This window comes from Macrobrachium nipponense, chromosome 26 (assembly GCF_015104395.2).
Source record: "Macrobrachium nipponense isolate FS-2020 chromosome 26, ASM1510439v2, whole genome shotgun sequence".
NCBI lineage: Eukaryota > Metazoa > Arthropoda > Malacostraca > Decapoda > Palaemonidae > Macrobrachium > Macrobrachium nipponense.
Genome location: NC_087215.1, coordinates 57858824 through 57878007, shown reverse-complemented (window position 1 = coordinate 57878007; position 19184 = coordinate 57858824). Strand labels below are relative to the sequence as shown.

Below are 19184 nucleotides of genomic sequence, written 5' to 3'. Positions count from 1 at the left end.
AGATCTTTGCTTGGGCAGAAAGGCACAAGGTCTCATCATGCCTCAGTTCATACTATAGTCAGCAATGAATTGAACTGAACAGTATCATCTGTCAGCTTGGTCTTTTTGCACAGTTGTTTGCAAAGTTGTGTGGTAGATGTGGGGGACTTCCTTGGATCTGGACACCGTGTGACAACCTTGAGAAGGGCATAGTGTTTATAAATTTCTGTTTTTCTCATGCTCCAACAGATTTGTACATTTTTGAACTCCCGAATGACATGTATTCCTCCCTTTTGGCTGCAGCAAGAATGGTTCCTGGTCCCTATAGAACTTGCCGTAAAATATGCAGATCTCTTCCCACTTTAAGTATCTTCCAAGAGTTTCATAGTCTTCCAGAGCCTTTTTTGGAGTTTGCTGTGGAAGCCAACACCACACACTTTATAATGAAAGTGATCTAGATTTGTGGCTTAGTGTGATGAACAGGGTTGTCATCCTCACAAGGTCTCTATTCCCATAATAACGGATTTAATTGTGCACCCGAGGAATGTCAAGAAGCTTGGTCCTTCTCTGCTATTCAAGATTACCTTTTTAGTCTTTTTACAGTATGGACTATGTAGACTTGGAAATCATAAACACTTTGCAGTCCATCAGGCTTCTTAACAAGTGTCTGTTGAAGGCCTCACTTATGGATTTGACTTGAGACTGTGTTGCTGATCATCCTGTCCTCCAAGCATGTAATATTAGAGCTCTATCCCCTTCTACGCCAAGTGTTGCATTCTTGCCACTGGTTCATGGTAGGCCTCTTGCTTGCCTTGTAGTTCATAGCTATGAATCAGTCTTCTAGCAAGGATGGCTTGCTCTTCACTTCTTTTGCTATCCCTGCCTTCTCCCAAAGACAGTGTTTTGTTTTCCTGTGGAGCCCTCAAGTCGCATCTCCATTGAATGGAATCCTTTCTGCTTTTTCCTAATCTGTTCCTGCACACAAGTAATCAATATGGTCACATTTGTAATTTCTTATTGTTTTAGCATGTCATTTTACAGGCTTTAGTGGAATTTTCTCAAGAGGTGCCCTTAGTGCTGAGAGGTTTTAGCCCCCATCTCCCCGACTTTAAAGTACAGTAGTACCTCAGGATACAAAATTAATCCGTTCCAAGGTGGCCTTTGTAACCTGATTTTTTCATATCTTGAACCACATTTTACATGTAAATTGCCTAATTCATTCCAAGCCCTACAAAAACATCCCAGTAAATCTTATAATAAAGCTAAATTGACCAATAAACAATGAAATACAACAATTTGGACCATTCAATACCTAACTTAAACTACATATACTACTGATATGTACTACATACCTGTAAATAAAGTGTATTAGTGTACATGGTAAAGAAATACTGTACGTACATACGTACGTATGTAGTAAAATGTGGAACCTTACCTTTCGAGTGAGGCGATCTCTGAAAGTGGCGACAGAGGAGGAGGACAAATGGCAGAAAACTTGAACACTTAACTTTACGAAACATTAAAAAATGACAGGAAACATTAACACTAAACTTTACGAAACACATTAACAAATGGCAGAAAAAGTCAACACTTAACTTTACAAAAAACTTAAAATTAAATTTTTTTTCTTTCTTTTTTTATTTTTACATTTTTTATTTACTTTTTTATACTTAACGTTTTTTACAAAATTTCAATTTCTTCACCAACGAATAGATGGCAGTCCGTTTACGGAATTTATCAAACCACCCCCGAGATGCCTTGAAGTCTGGGGTTGCCGTCGATGTCCCTTCTCCTCTGTCGTCTTCGGCCTGGGCAATCAGATCAGCGAAAATAGCACTGGCCTTCTGGCATATTGCCGTCTTGGTTATCGTATTGCCAGCGATTTCTTTGTCCTTAATCCACAGAAGCAACAGCCTCTCCATCTCATCATGCACGTGGCTCCTCTTGTTGGACAAAGTAGTCACACCCTTGGAAGGTGTAGCTGCTTTGATGGCTTCCTTCTGCTTAAGAATGGTGCCTATCGTCGACGGATTTCGGCCGTATTCCTTAGCGATCACACTCAACCGCATGCCAGCTTCATACTTCTTGATAATCTCATCTTTGTCTCCATAGAAAGCATCCTCTTCTTTCCGTGAACTTCGTCAACTTTCTTGGGACCCATGACTTATACGTACATAATTAAGTTATGTACTAAAGTTCTCACACAACACGATAAAGTACAAAGCGAAATCACTAACACGAATTTACATTGACAAACAAAATCGTATATGAACAAACGAATTCGGCGTGCTCATGATAACGATGCTGCTACTGAGTCGCCGAAGAACGCCTTTACATAGAGCATGATGGGAGAGATACTGACCAATAGGAGAGCAGGATCTTACGGCGGTGACTAGCATCAGGAACCAATGGGAGAGCGGGAGGATGGTGGCAAGTCTACTCAGTTGGCGGCGCGCGAGTTTTAAAATTGTTCTCGACGGTCCGGGTGAATCTGGGGACTTTACAGTAACACCCTTTCGTAACATGAAATATTTTTGTATGTAGAGGCAAAAAAATCTTCGTGTTTGCTTTCGTAACTTGAATTTTTCGTAAGTTGGAACTTTCGTATAATTTTAGCTCTCTGGTATACTTTAAGCAGCCACTGAGCAGTGTCTCAATGCTTTTGCTAGATTTTACATACATGTATTTGATGATTTTTTTGTTGGGACCTATTAGTTGTTGTGGTCTGTGTACTATCTGGTGGGAGGGATCTGTGTCAATCATCCTTATCCTTGACTTCATTCTTCATACTATGAGTCCAATACACAGAGCTGTGTGATTCCTGCAGTACCAGCTTTTACACCTTTTGTGCTTGGTGAATTACTTTCTTTGGTTGTATCTTCCATTGCAAATCCATTACAGGCAGTCCCTGGGTTACGACGGTCTCGGATTACGACGTTCAGAGGTTAGGGCGCTTTTCAATTATATTCATTAGAAATTATTTCCAGGATTACGATGCATGTTCCAGGGTTACAACGCCTACAACACTGATCTGGCAGATGAAATATGACACCAAAAATGCAAAATAATCAATATTTGAAGGTTGTTTTATGAAAAATCCAATAAGAATGCAGTTTACATAATTTTCAGTGCACCCAAAGCATTAAAAGTAAGGTTTTCTTAGGATTTTTGATGATGTTCTGGCTTACGACGCGTCTCAAGAACGGAACCCCCGTCGTAACACGGGGACTGCCTGTATATGTGAAATCATCGTGATTTCAAGGCTTATTGTCAACTCAATTATTTTTTGGGACTTCGACTTCTTGCAGCTGCATCTACCTTTTTCTGGAAGGGCTTAGCTGCTTTGGACTCCTGCCAAAATCGTTTTTTACAAGTGAGTTTTACAGTAAAGCAGATTTTCATACAAATCCATTAATCATAAATTCCATGGCCCTCCTCCCTTCTCTGTACACTTGAGATGTAGATATAGCACAGAGGATTGAGTGAAGTGTTGTCCTTGTGACCCGGTGCGGTTGGGTGGCACATGTGCAGCAGACTTACTTCTTTCAAATCTTTTATGTTAGATGCAGTGGTTCTCAACCTGGGGGCCACATCCCCATGGGGGAGCATCAGCAATTTCCAGTGTCGGGCTCGAGCCCTAGGGAAATATTGAAAATTCTCTAATTACATTCGTTATTCTCTTCAAATGAGTGAAGAACCAATATTCATAAGTTTAGGAAAAAATGCAAAAGTATCGCCTTACAACATTAGTTTCCTATATACATAGTCTACTATTCTAGTTAGACTCATTGGACTTATCATGTTTGTAATTGTTTACATCCCTCCCTATCCCTTACCCCCTTTTTTTTCATTTAAATTTGGGAGAGAAATTAACTCATAGATCCAAGGGGGCCGTGGAAGGAATGACCAATTCTAAGGGGGGGGCGTAGTAATAAAAAGGTTAAGAACAGCTTTGTTCAAGCATATGGGTCCTTTTCACTTGGAACAGGAGTATTTAGAAATACATATGCACAGTATTGGATTCGTACAAAAACATAATTCATTATCCGTTCTTGCATTTATATCCAAGTTGGTAATAAAAGCAGGCCTTGGAATGGAAGAATAATTTTGTAAATAAAAACAAGCACTAGCTATTCATTGTAATTTAGTTCCTCATTGCTTGCTTTTGCTTTACCTGTTTTGCTATCATTATCAGCTGTCTTAAGTTGTGGCTGCATGTGCCAGGGAAGGTTGATTGTTCAGGAAAAATTTAGCCCACTACCTGGTCGTGAGTCCAGTTCCACAAGTCTCATAATTAATTTTTATTATTTTGCTTGTGCTACATTACCATAATAAATGTATTAAATTTTTTATCCTTTCCTGTGTAATCACCCTTTTCCTTCATATATGTATTGTCCTGTTTTCTTCCTTAGTATATATGCTTCAGTCTTTAACAGTACATATTTCTTAGTTACCATTTTTGATCAAATCTATCTAAAACAGTAGTTATGAACAAGTGACTTTACTTGACAGTACAGTATTCTCATGTTGCAAATGTTCTTGCGTTATCTTTTTCCATCCTGAAAACAATAGCAGGATTATCTTTAGAATGGATGGTAAGCATTTCAACATATGATATGTTGGAAGTTCTATACGGTACATAATCAGTGTACTCATACAGTATAAGAGTATACTTCACATTCTTTATGTTATTAGTGTTACGTATTAGTTTCAAGTAATCTTAAGAGTAAAATCTTTGGACCCTGTATGTCTGGCCTGGTGAAGTTGTTATTAACCTTAGGGAAAAACTATTATGAATTCAGTGAATTCGCTGACATTATTTCAATGTAACACCTGTGTCAGCACAATATTCTTCGATAAACATTAATAAAGTAACATGTTTTTATCATAGCATATTTTTTATTAAGTATTTTTTTGAGGGTCTACACCAGAGAAATTCAATGTGATTGCATCAGTTTACATAATATTTAATGCTTTTATCAGATCAATTTTATGTAATATATAATACTTTAAGTAGATAAATTTTCAAGAGATGAAACATTGTACAGTATTTTCATATTTTCACTGAATGTTGTTTATGTGTATGGAGCTTAAATTGTTGTAGGACCAAAGACTCAAGTATAAAATATACAGAATTAGTAAGCCATACCATTATACACATGTAAAGGTTACATAAAAATTTTGTAGATGTTGCATGTGTCAGAGAATTAATCTGATTTATAATTTTATCATCTTCAGTTAATGCATGTTATAAACTTCCACCCTACCCATCATGCTGTGTACAAGAAACTTAAAATCTACCAAACATGAAGCTTGTCTTTGCACCATGTGCTTGCCAACTAACCACCTCTGCTCTTTCAACATTCTAGGGTCACAGGAGTATCCTGGCTGGACGATGGTGTAGGCTTCTCGTTTCTTTTCTTCTCTCAAGCATAAAGGTACACATGCATGAACTTTGCTGGTTTTTAACAGTAGAATCTTATGTAACTATGTTTTTGTCACATTACTTATAGGTGGTTTTCATACTTAATACCTCATTAGCAGCTTTTGCATCATTAAGTTGCATGTGTGATCCATACGGTACATAAACATCAAGTTGAAAGTTGTCACTATTATTAGTGTAAACATTTCTCATGAATTCATAGTATATACACTAATTTTTTCATCTGTATGTACAAAATGGTTTAACATTTATAGCAGTTCACTTACATGACCCATACATGCAAATTGGTGTGTAAGCTTTAATTTTATATTGCATTACAACTAAAATTATTTGAAGAAAAATTATTACAAGTATTGACAGCTTTTGAATCATTAAGTATTTTTTAATGTTTACTTTGGCTTGTCAGTACTACACTCTTACCTGGTCCACCACACACAAAACATATTATGTTAATGAATATCATTTAGGTTAAATACCTTCTTTTGTAATTCAGTGATCAGAGATGTTGTCTTTTATATCTTTCATTCATTACATAATCAAACTGTCTCCCTTGAGGGAACAGACATGGAGGTTTTGGTTTCCATAGTACATTTCAGATCCAAGTAATTGCATTTTGGAAAATGACTGGTATAGTGCACAAGGTACACTGATTTGGGGGGTCAAAGTCTTACTTTTAAGTTTTAATTCATTAAAAATTCAAGGTAATATTATTGCTAAATATACCCGTGTCTGTATTTCTTAGCACTGACAAAAGCAGATGTGAACCATATCAATTGTTACTGTAAGTGACTTAATGCCAGGGACATACCTTAAATTTCTGGCAGCTCAATATTGTATACAGGTTAGTTTTCATATCTCTTGGCTTAGGTCTTTGTTCATATGCAGAACAAACCTTCGGTCTTAACAATAGGATATTTTCCAAGCGCCAGCTGGTACCCGGTTAAAACAATCAGAGATTGTCAAGCAAGGAATCTGTGAGATCTGGCAATGGCTGCGCATACGAGGTGAACGCTGGTCAGAGACCGCGCATTCAATCTCAATGACGCACCAGTCTTTTCCTAACTGCCTTGGGGAGTTGACGCTTACGCTTTGCTCTCCTTCCAAGTCAGTTTTTTCTGCCCATATTCTGTTTTTTTCAGTGTGTTTAGTATGTGTATATTTGTTGGTAGGGCTTCCCCCAAGTCTTCACGGCCTCGTCAATGCACATGCCTGGGCATTCAGGGGTTCCCATGCTCTAGGTTTTTGGCATCATCGGCTACAGATCTGCATACAACTTGCATTAGGTGCAGAGCTAATTTTTGTATGGTAACAAATCCTGCCCGGAATGTTGTGCCTGGCCTAAGTCGCAGTGGAGGTTGTTTTATAGGAAGAAGGAACATCGCAGAGTTTCGACTCCTCTCTTGGGAGGGGCTTTCTTCTCTTCGTCTGGATGATTCGGCTGCTCCCTCTCCCTCGATCGCTCTCCTTCCTTTTCTTCCTTTGATTCATTGATGGGAGTGCCATAGGCTGATATTATGTGTAATGTAGTCCCGTCTACCTTGGGTTCCAATTTTCTTTCCGGGAGGGATGAGGCTGCCTCATCTCATTCCTTTATTTCAGATTCGAAGTCTTCCAAAATGGTGGCGGTTTGGGTGTCGTTTGGGCTACAGGGATCACCCTCCTTGGAGGGTTTGTTGTCACATTTCTTGGAGGCTCATGACGTCATTCCCAGGACCCTCTCAAACTGTGACGCCAGTTGATGCAGCCGCTCATACTTCCGCCGCTGACATCATCCTCTCTCGCTGAGCTGTCTGAGGCAGTGTCAAGCAGTGTTCAAGAGGCTGGACTCTGTTTTGGAAGAGAGGTTTTCTGCCTACACAGCAAAGGAGATGGTGTATAAACATAAGGTCTCTTCTCCACCTCCTGCTTCTAAGAGATCTCGTAGGGAGGGAGATTTATCTCCTTCACCTTCTTCTTCTCCATCGCCACCTTGTCATCGTATCAGACATTGGAGGATCGAGGACTTTGCGATTTCGTCTTCTGCGAGCCGAGGGAGTGCATCACCTTCTTCCTCTCATGACTGTGTCTCCCCCACGCACGTCTGTGGTCGTGCAGGTGAGAGGAGCGCTTCGCCATTGCAGGTTAGCATTCGTGGGATTGATAGTGAAGTCTGCGGAAAGGAGCCATCCTTGTCTTCGTTACATGGTCGGGTCTGGTAATGCGTCATCTTCCCTTCACGACCGTGTCTCTCCGCATGAATATGTTCGTGACAGTATGAGAGTTAAGTCTCAGTCTTCCTTATGCGGGCGTGTCTCAGGCTTGCATGTACGTGCTGATGTTGTTCAAGGTGCTCCTTCTTCGTCTGCCTCGGTTCCAGTTCGTCGTCATAAGGATGATAAGGCGCCGATTAAAAAGTTGAAAGTTGCAGAAACGGAAGTGGCCCAAGCTGTGTGTAAAGATTCATCACTCGACAAAAATGTGGTTGACGGTCGGGAGCGTAAGGATTCCTTGGCCCATGGATGGGTTCCTCGTTTGCCTGAAAGAAGTCTTGATCCCAAGAATCATTCGCCTTCAAGAATCTCTGTTTAGTCACGTTCTGTGTCTCAGGACCGTGCTCGTTCCACATCTCACCGACATGTACTTGTTTCATCACACAGCTGTGTACACTGTTCCTCCCATGAATGCGTATGTGTTTCGCCTGACGTACATGTACGTGATTGTTTCACTGATGGTGTATGTGGTGCTTCACACAAGTCTGTACGCGGTTCGAGCCGAGACCATTCGCTAGTGTCATTGCTGGTTAATGCTCAAGAACCTTTGATTACTGGGTCTTTCAATGTTAGAGGCGTCTCCCCTACTATTAATGTCCAGAAGGCTAGATTCTCTAGCGAAACTTCATCACTGTTGCTACAAAAGGAGGGCGATACTGCCAAACCTCCTTCTTCACGTTGTCAGTCACTGTTGCCGGAGCAGGAGGAGGGAGACAATCAAGAGTTTTTGTCCTCCTTTGCAGAAGTTGTTGATCTCATTCGTGGGTTCAACAATCTTGAATGCAGGACGCAAGCTCAGTCTTCTATCACGCCTACGTGCCTTGCTGGGTGCCAGTCAGGATCTTAAGACTTCTTTTGAACTCCCCGTTGGGCCACGCTCCATCCATCTTACTAAGCGTGAATGCTTTGGTGTTGGACTGGGATGGCTATCTACATTCGAAGGGGTCGTCCAAGTCGTTTCCTCCTCTCCTCACACGACATAGAAAGTACTATTCGACTAATGTGGTTCATTTGATGCCTCGTCACCTTAATCCAGACGTGATTCATCTCAAGCCTGGTTTAACCTTAGAACAAGTTAGATCGGTGGGTCCTTCCTTGTCATCACAGGAAGCCTTAGCTATGGAAACTACAGCAGCTTCCATCCTCCAGACGGTCTCATGGCTTGACTTATGGTCCACAGCAATAGCCAAGATTGCTTCATATAGGCCTGTTGAAGGGTTAGTGAGTTCGTCCCCTCTCGCTAGACTGCTGCAGTCTGGTAGTAAGGCATTTTCTTATCTGGCCAATCTTAGTGCGAACTTATAGGCCAACCTTCTACTAGCTGGGAGAGACGCAGCTTTGTCCAAGGTGGTGAGCTCAGTGGACTCCGAGTCTTTGTCGAGTCTTTGTCGACGCTTAGGAATGGGGATCTTCTGGATTCGCAGTTCCTGTTTCTAAGAACTGAGTTAGAAAATGTGATTGACCGGCTGATACTAAGGACAGGTTGGCCCATCAGGTGGTTTCCAAGTTGGAGGCACGTTTATGTCGCCCGTCTCCTCCTCAGAGACAGGTTCAAAGATCTTCACCTATTAAGTCATCTAAGGGTTCTGCCTTGGCTGGGGTCCCTCAGTCCTCCTCTCAGGCTGTCTAGCAAGCAGCGTTCCTTTCAATCCCGCTTTTACAAGCCTGGGAGGGGCTCTAGAGGAAGGGTTCTCTCCCCCTTTCTCGGACAGACCATTTCTCAGTCAGACATATTCTTACAATGCCCTGAAGATCTTTGCTCTTCAGGAGGAAGTGTTGAAAATATTGGACAAGGGTGCGATAGAGCAGTGTTGTCCAAACATTTTTGCCTATTGTACCCTTTATTACCTTCTCCTACTGTTACATACCCCCCCATCGCCCACCATGGCTGACCAATTAGTATATTAATTATGAAAGACTGCATTATAGGAGTGTTGGTCAATAAATTCAAATTTATTACACAAATAAAAATGATGATTTAATAACAAAATGCTTGAAAATTACTTACACAACTTAATGTGAGATGTGAGGCTGATGTTCACTGATGGGATGTTTCTGTTGTGTGTTTGTGTGCGTGTGTGTGTGTGTGTGTGTATTCCTTGTTACCCCAGGGGTACGCGGACCCCAGTTTGGACAACACTGCGATAGAGGAAGTAATGCATCCTTCTCCAGGGTTTTACAGTCACATTTTCCTGGTACCAAAAGTGTTGGGCGACTGGAGGCCAGTAATTTACCTTTCCCCCTTGAATAATTTTGTCTGGAAGACAAGGTTCAAGATGGAGACGTCACAGACAGTGTTGGCAGCAGTGAGGGACAACGACTTTTTGCTTGCTGTTGATAGATCTAAAGGACACTTACTTCCAGATCCCTGTTCATCCTTTGTCCAGAAAGTTTCTTTGCTTCGCTCTCGGAGAGAAGATATTCCAATTCAAGGTCCTGTGCTTCGGGTTGACCACGTCCCCTCAGGTGTTCACAAGGGTCTTCTCCCTCGTCTCGACATGGGCTCATGCTCAAGGGATTTGCCTGTTGAGATACATTGACAACTGGCTGGTCTTAGCAAGTTCCAGGAAGAAGCTGCTGCAGGACAGAGATTGTCTGCTTTGGTTTCGTCGGGAGCTAGGCATTGTAGTAAACCTAGAGAAGTCAAATCTCGATCCCAGCAGAAAGTTCTTTATCTAGGTATGGTTATAGATACAGCAGTATTGAGAGATTTTCCGATTGGACCAGAGGTTGGAGAAGTTGCGGGTAGTGGCACGCAAATTCCTATCACAGCCAGAACTGCCGGCTCACCAGTGGCAGATTCTTCTGGGGATTTTGTCTTCTCTTGAGAAGTTGGTCCCTCATGGTCGTCTTCATCTTTGGTCTCTGCAATGCAATGGAGACTGAAAGACTTCTGGTCCCTGGCAGGAGATTCCCCTCTTAAGAGAGTTCCTCTGTCCGAAGAGGTGAGGAAAGGCCTTTGTTGGTGGTTGGACAATCAGAATCTCTTAGTAGGTGTCCCTCTGAGTTCTCTCCCTCCAGACTTCCTTCTGTTTTCAGATGCCTCTCTCACAGGTTGGGGTGCTCATCTAGGGGACCTCATCACATCAGGCTTTTGGAGTATGAAAGACAAGCTGCTACACATCAACATTTTGGAGTTCAAGGCAGCTTTTCTGGATCTGAAGGAGTTTCGGTAGAAGGTAGAGGGTCATTTGGTAGTTCTGATGTCCGACAACACCATGGTGGTCGCTTATGTGAACAAACGGGGGTCTGGTGCCTCACCAGCTCCATTCATTGACAGTTGAGTTACACCAGTAGGTAATTGACAACTCGGTGGAGCTCTAGGCCAGATACATCCCAGGCAAGAAGAATGTAGTCGCCGACAAGCTGAGTTGTCGAAACCAGATCCTGGGCACGGAGTGGTCTCTGCATCAAGTCATGGCAGACAGGCTTTTTCAAGTATGGGGGAGGCCTATGTTGGACCTCTTTGCAGCTCGCTTCAACAGAAAATTAGAAGTTTACTGTTTGGTGGTCCTGTTTTGCCTGATCTGTCAAGTGCTGAACAGGGTGATGAGTTCTCAAAATCTCAGGATGACATTGGTAGCTCCCCTGTGGTCGCAGGCAGAATGGTTTCCGGATCTTCTGTTTCTTCTGTCAGAGGTTCGAAGAGATTCCCCTGTGGCGGCAACATCTTTGCCAGCCCCACGTCGAGAGGTTTCACCAGTCAGTAGAATCCCTGTCTCTTCACGGATGGAGAATATCAGGTATGTCCTCAGACTATCAGGTATGTCCTCTGAGTGAGAGGTTTTTCTCAGGAAACAGCAAGACATATGTCCAGTCATCTCAGGAAGTCCTCTTCAGCAGCTTACCAGGGGAAATAGGCAATCTACTGTGATTGGTGTTGTCGATGGGGTTCTCTCCACTCAAAACCTCTGTTCAACGTATAGCAGATTTTTTGGTCTTCCTCAGGGATGAGAAAGGCCTTTCAGTTTCTGCTATCAGGGGCTACAGAGCGGCATTGAGCTTGGTATTGCGTCTAAGAGGCATAGACATCTCTTCATCAAGGGTTTCGAACAGACCTGTTCTCCAAGGGAACTTAAGCCTCCAGCATGGATTGTTTCACTCGTCCTTAGAAGTTTCACTAGAGCTCCTTTCGAGCCCTTGCGTCATTCATCGGACAGAAACTTGACGCTCAAGACAGTTTTCCTTTTGGCCTTGGCTTCTTCGAAGAGAGTGGGGGAGCTTCATGGCCTAGGTTATGATGTGAAACATACCAGGGGTTGGGGGTCTGTGACCTTTGAATTTGTCCCGGAATTTGTGGCCAAGACCCAGAATCCCTCGATACATGAAGACAGATTTGCCTCTATTTCCATTCCATCTTTGAATGACTTTGTGGACAATGACTCACAAGAGCTCTTGTTGTGTCCTGTCAGAGCCCTACGTTGCTATCTTAAAAGGACTCAACATCTCAGACCTGGGTGTCGTAGACTTTTTGTTAGCATGGGTCGGTCCAAGAAAGAAGTTTCCAAGAAAACTATTTCTTTTTGGATACGTGAGGCAATCAAGCAGGCTTATTTTCTCTTGATAGTTCTGTCACCGAGTCTGTGCAGGCTAGAGCGCATGTTGTCAGAGGGATAAGTTCCTCTCTGGCATTAAGAAAATTTTGCTGTTCATAGAATTTTGAACGCTGGTACTTGGTTGCGCCAAGATGTTGCCCACAGGTCTATGTACACGTTTTCCTTGGGTCCTGTGGTGGCTGCCTAACAAGTTGTGTAACTCATCCATTGCCCTTTATCAGCAATTTTGTATTTTACCTAAGGTGATTGTGTGGAAGAGAACTTTTTTTTTTTTTTCTAGGCAGGTGGTCAGGTGGGTTAACTCCCAGCGAGTTTAGGATGTCTGTACCTCCTTCCAAGTATAAGTCCATCCTATTGTTAAGAATGAAGGTTTGTTCTGTATATGAACAAATGGCAAATTTTTAAATAAATTTGTATTTTTCATAGCTAACAAACCTAAGGTCTTAATGTGTACTGCCCACCTCTAGCCGCCCCTCTCTACATTTTACTATCTCCTTGGTTGGGAAAAGACTGGTGCATCATGAGGTTGAATGGGCGGTCTCTGATCAGCTTTCACCTCGTACGCCCAGGCGTTGCCAGATCTCACAGATTCCTTGCTTTACAATCTCTGATTGTTTTAACCGGTTACCAGCTGGCGCTTGGAAAATATCCTATTGTTAAGACCTCAGGTTTATTAGCTATGAAAAATACAAATTGGTTTAAAATTTGTCATTTTTAGCAGTTTGTGCCTTTGCGTTTTGGAAATCTTCCTTTTAAATTGTTGTTATTGCTATGTTAGTCTTCTTTAAAGCATTCAGTTAATCTTGTATTTTTATGAGACAAATACAACTTGTCTGACTTGCCTCTATCAAAGAAAGAAAAAGGAATTTACAATATTGAACTATCAATATTGTACAGGTATAACTGTTGTTTACATTTCTAGAATTATTTGTCTTTCATTGTTATAATACATCAGCAAAGTTTTTTACATCTGCTTTTTCACTTTGTGGTGGTAGATGTAAAACAAGTTCTCTCCATTCTTCATTGTCTTGTGCTCTTTGTGCCTGAACTTCCATTAGGTTTAGGTCTTCATCTGTCCCTTTCTCTGTAATTTCCTGGATATTCCCACAGATCCATGTCTTGCTACTTCCTTATTTACCGCTTTCTTGCCTAACTGCTCCTCATCCCTTCTCAGCACATGTTCATATTGTGTCCCTGAGAGCTTGGTTTTTTTCAACCTTTTGATATCACATCTCCACCGATTCTTCATTCACTGAATGAATTTCCATTGAGGGGTCAAAGAGGTGTATTTTTGGTAACAGAAGTTGACTCTCGACGTGGTTTGGAAGTCATGTATAGCCGTTGGTCCCGTTGCTGAATAACCACTGGTTCCATGCAATGTAAAAACACCATGCAAACAAACAAACTTAATTTTTTGTAGTTAAACTCCTTCAGAATCTCCATTTTGCTTGTCAGTGTTCATGTTCTTGCCTCATAGAGCACTGCTATAGGCCTTCAGTACCCATCGAAAGTCGTCTACTTTGCAAGTGAGGCATCAGTAGTCTAGTTCTACTTTAATTTCATCCATGCTATAGCTACTCTCTGACTGCTGTTTCATCTCCTTGTAGTCCAATGTTGTCATGGTAATAGAAGTATTGTACAAATATTTGAGACTTCTCTCTTTGCTATTATAAAGCAATTTGGGTATCAAATATCTTTACTCTGTATAGATTTTTTAATCTTGGACCCCTTTTGTGGTGCCACCCATTACATTTGGTGCTTCAGAGGTCTGGAAAAACTAACCCCTATTAATAATAATAACATTTGGTGCTGATTAAAATGTTCTCACCCATTCCTTTGCCACAGAAACCTATGGCCACTTTGCTTCCTTTTCTATCTTACACTGATTTTCAGTTCTCTCCTTTCCATTACAATCTCCCACCTTTTAAGACATTTCCAACACCTTTCTCTTCCAGATTCTGTTGTTACCACTGTCATCTGCATAAAGCAACTCACTGGGTCCCCATTTTTTATACTTTTTGTAGTTTCTTCCATTACCATGCTAAACAACAAAGGACCCAGTGATGATCCTTGATGGGCAACAACTTTAATCTCAAGTTCTTGAGATACACTTACAGCTCTCTTTGATGTAGGTCTTGTGTTACGGTAGATAACTTTAATAGTTGAATTGGTACTTCTGGCATCCTCTGCCAGTGTAATGCCCAGTAATTAGTTGTATCGATAGTGTTGAGAAATATGCTTACAAGGCCCAAAAGTATTTGGTATAATTTTATCATCATTGTATGATACTTTTTCTATAGTTGCTTCCTCAAAAAATTGCTTCTGGTGGTCTCTGTGTGGCATGAAGCCCTACTGACAATTACAAACTTTGGAAATTTTATCAGCCTTTCCATCCAGCACCTTCTCCAGTATTTTCATAGCCTGCTCAAGTACCTTTATTTCTTTAGTCTCCATATTGCCATACTTCCCTCATTTCTTTGTATGTATACCATTCTATAAGCCGTTTGCCCACTCTTCTAGTCCTATCTTTTCCTGTATCAGGTTTTCATAAATTCTAGATATGTCATAGATGTTATAAACCTTTGCAAAATTTAAATTTGTTTGTAGTTTTTTTAGTTCATTTGCACTAGAAGTGATGCATTAAGAAATTATTTCTACTTCACATTTTCATTTAGAAGTATTTCGTTCATATAATTTAAAGTCCATTTTGAAGTAAGATTTTTTCTGGGAATAACTACCTGGTCAATTGAGTAAGGGGAAAGAAATTGTATAGGGAAGCCTTTCATAGTAGATTTTTAAAAATTTTATCCCAGATGGTAAGATAAATGTTGCCACCTTATAGAAGAAAATGCATCACTATCAGAGGATTGAAAAGAAAATTGATTTTCATCAAGAACAACTTTTTAAAGAACCAAGCCAGAGCTAAAATATGCCTCTGGCTTGTTTCTTAAGAAGTTGCTCTCAATGGAAATCAATTTTCTTTTCAAATCTCTGAAGTGTTGCATTTTCTTCTCAAAGATAGCAGCATTTTATCTTACACTACCACCACCATAGATGAAATTTAATAAAACCATATTTGTAACATTGCTTGATGTTATTGCAATGTTATATACAGTGGTGGTACAGTAACACTAGGTAACATTGGATATCAGTGGTAATTATGTAGAGAAGGCTCTTAATAAGTGACAACCACACAAGATTACCAGCTTATCCTTTAATAATGATCAGCTATGAATGTGTGGTTTAATCATTTATTTAATTTACATTATCAGGTTGATTGTCCCTTTTTACCATTCACTGAAACTGTGATCTACAGTTGAATAGCCTTCTGTAGGCAGATGAGATTATTTAATTAGTTAGTACTTCATTGTTTCATTAACTGCAGCATATACTGTAGATCATTATTCAGACACCAATAAAATTACCTCTGAAGATGCTTAGTTTTTGTAAAGAATTTTGAAATATTTTATTCCAGCAAAGTGAGATTTTTTACATGTTAATTTTGTTCAAGTCCCCAGTATAGTCAGTTATCCGGCAAAAGCTACCTAGCCAGTGTTGTGGAGGATGAAGAAAAACATACCTTGTATAAAACATTTATTTACTAATTATACCACCAAGCAGGATTCTGAAAGTCTGTAGAATGAAGACCCTGAAAAAAAAAAAAAAAAAGTTACTGCGTAGCTGCTATGAAACTGCATAGTACGTACTTAAGAACCTTTAGTCCTCTGCTACATATCGAGTTTGGGAACCACACTTTACTAAACTAAGAAAGTTTTGCATTGCGATAAGTGCATACTGAAAAGAAAATTTAGCATATTCATTGGATTTTTCTAGAATCAAGAACTGACAAAGTGTTGCTGTTCAAGGGTTTGAGTATTTTAATTGCATCTCAAACAAATTAAATAAGGCAGTCCCCAGTTATCGGTGGCCTCTGTTATTGGCATTCCGGTTTTACAGCACTTGTCTAGTGATGACAGTAACTGAAATTTTGGCGCCAATATGCACCGATCTTCGAGGGGGATCGGTAGGTATCTGCAGCAATAATCTGTTATCAGAGCCAACAACCAGAAATCGGCACATTTTGGCGCCAAATATCAGCAATTTTCGGTAATCACCTATAACCGAGACCGCCGATAACCAGGGATGCCTATTAAGACTTCCCAAATGTCTGAAATATTGTTTTTTCATATTTGTGGTATAGTACTGGATTTTTAAGTTAAAATAGTAATGGTATTCAAAGATTGGCAATACAGGCTAAGCTGACAATACAGGCAAACCCTGCTTACTGGCAGCATCCATTAATGGCAATCCAGTTTTACGGCGTTTGTCTAGCAACGCCATTAACTGGATTTTCAGCATCGGTAAGTGATTTTCAGCACTGTTAATTGGTTTATTGGCACTGGTAAGCGGTTTATTGGTTCTAATCTCCGGTTAGCGACACTGTTGAGCAGGTTATCAGTGATATTATCGCCAATTTTCGGTTAGCAGTGATTTTCAGTTAGTGGCAATTGGCTGGGGACAGAACCCCCGACGTTAAGTGGGGACTGCCTTATTGTTTAAGACTGTATGATCAAATTCGCAAAATTTTTCTTCATATCCTATTGTAATGTTTTAAAGATGAAACACTTCCATTTTAGAAAGATTGGAAAATCATATGCAATGAAATGTGCTATGTAGAAGAGTTCAACTAGAAGATGATGTTTTAAGAATTTTTTACAAACTTATTTATCACAAAATAGCCATTCATTATTTTTTCATTCACATACTTTTGGTCACTGCTTCACTTTGATGTGATTAATATTGTGTGCACAGTACTCATCACTAATATTGATTTTTTTTTTAATGGGGGAGGGGCCATTGACTACACCCACTAGGGTAGTAGTATCACATGGGTACATGTTTTGGTATTTTGCCAGGTGGTCAATAATTAGTTTACTAACTCCAGTGAGTCAGTGTTACAAATTACCCTAGCGTAAATTAGTGACATTTAATTATCTAAGTTCTACCCTGCAAGTCATCACTGTAACAAACATACAGCTCAGATTGTACAAATATGAAAATAGATATTCACTACAGTGGACCCCCCGTATTCGCGTTCTCCGGATTTGCGGACTCACACATTCGCGGATTTCTCTCGGGAACGTTTCCCTGCATTATCCGCGGAAAATTTGCGCATTCGCAGTACTTTTCTATGAGAAATATCCACAAATTCCTGGTTTTTGTTATCAATTTCATCATAAAATGCACTTTTTGTGATAAAACTATTAAAAAAACCAAGTATGAAAATTTGTAGTGGTTTTTCTTAAGTTTTAACTAACAAAATAGGCTGTTTTTAGCATTTTTATAGGGGTTCCAAACATTCGCGGATTCTAACTATTCACGGGGGGGTCTGGTACGCATCCCCCGCGAATACGGGGGGACCGCTGTACTTGGTACAGTTATTGGAAAGAAGCCAGCATGAAGTGGGAAAACAGGCTTCTGTAATACTGCCTTTACTAAGGGAGCTTAATATTTTGTTTTAAATATGACATCATTCTTGCGATCCCTTCAAATATATAAATAAGTTTTGCCATTCGAACTTTGTAGGAAAGCTTTGTCTTTTCCATATCAAAGGGTTTCTTTTGTTTACACTGTTCAGATATTTACTAGTACATAGTAACAGTTAACTTTGGCTTTCTGTCTCATTACTGCATATTAATTTATTTGTATTTCGTGATTTGTATAGTGCCTTAATTTGTACTAGTATTCAAGGATTTAATTTTTACTAATACTTCAGCATAAATGCGTGGGCAAGGATGGTAAATTTTCTAGCGCATTTATGTCATCCTTCATTAAAAGTACTCGGCTTAAGAGACATTATCACCTCAAGCCTAAGCCCTCCCTCTTGTTACCTGGAGAAATTTCATTCCTACATATCTACTTCTCCAGATAATCTTCCCTTGGAGAGATTTCCCAGGCTCCTTACTGCCTCCTCCTTCCATCTCTCACCTTCATTCTTCCTACTCTTCTGTTTCCTCCTCCGATTCCACCCACTCCTTTGTTGGAGTCATTCATTTGGCAGATGCGTCATAGCTCAGCTGTAGGAGAACATTACCTATTTGTTCCAGGACCTGTTTTTTGTTTTTCTGTTTGGCCATGAATGAATTGATCACTGCATCAAAACTGTCTGCTTCAATGACACTCTAGTTTTATGCTGCCCATATTTGTGCCAACTGCTGCTGCCATGATGTCCACTGATTGACCACCATTCATAACCATTTTGTGGTCTTGCCCTGTATATGACTGCTCCTGCACAGGTCCCTATTCCCATGTTTGCAATTGCCTCCCTGTATGTGTGTATCCTAGTGTACACTACCTATGGGTTCTTTACTGCTCCTGTGTACCCATCTGTTCCAGTTTACACTATGGGTAACATATCCTTAAATGCTTGGTAATTTTGACTGCTTTAGTGCACTCTACTGGATGCGCTGCAACTCAATTGCTTGCTCCAATGAACTTATCTGCTGCAGCATACTTGGCTGCTCCAGTACTCTTGTCTGTCCCATTGACTTCTAAAACCTGCCACTTTGTCTTCAGTCATGGGCCCCATTTGCAAGATTTCAAGAACCAAAGTTTACCTCAAAGAAAGAATGCGAGGATGAGCCCTGTCCAGATCCTCTGCCAAAAGCAAATTACCTGCAGGAATAGAGCTGACATCACTGAGATCCTATTCATATCAGTACAGCAAAAGAGCAATTAGCCATCTTTACAGCTGTCCAGCAGATTATCTAGAAGTAAAAGAGAAAGCAATATCCTTTGCAGTGCCCTCTGTAACAAGAGAAGATAGTCTAGCCTGTGAAAAACATAATAAATTAAATTTTGAAAGGCATTGGCCAGTCAGAGAATGGTGAAGAATACTCAAAGGGGAGTTGTAAACCCCTGCTGGAATTGTAACTCTTCATATGAACCAGAGCGCCT

At 40.5% G+C, this 19184-nt stretch overlaps 1 protein-coding gene and 1 long non-coding RNA gene across 8 annotated transcripts in view; one reads left to right on the top strand and one right to left on the bottom strand.

Annotated features, from left to right (window-relative positions):
• The window catches only part of LOC135200297 (mucin-2-like), a 307055-nt gene that overhangs the window by 279318 nt on the left and 8553 nt on the right, over positions 1-19184 (top strand). For 3 of the 7 annotated variants that reach the window (XM_064228825.1, XM_064228823.1, XM_064228819.1), the window contains one exon: positions 5349-5417. The exons of the other annotated variants lie outside the window; for them this stretch is intronic. In XM_064228825.1, coding sequence (XP_064084895.1) covers positions 5349-5383 — 35 coding nt within the window. In that variant the 3' untranslated portion in view covers positions 5384-5417. The remainder of the gene's footprint in view (positions 1-5348; positions 5418-19184) is intronic. 7 annotated transcript variants of the gene reach the window in all.
• The window catches only part of LOC135200300 (uncharacterized), an 86051-nt gene continuing 82675 nt past the window's right edge, over positions 15809-19184 (bottom strand). The window contains exon 2 of the long non-coding RNA XR_010311254.1: positions 15809-15876. This is a non-coding gene — a long non-coding RNA (uncharacterized LOC135200300). The remainder of the gene's footprint in view (positions 15877-19184) is intronic.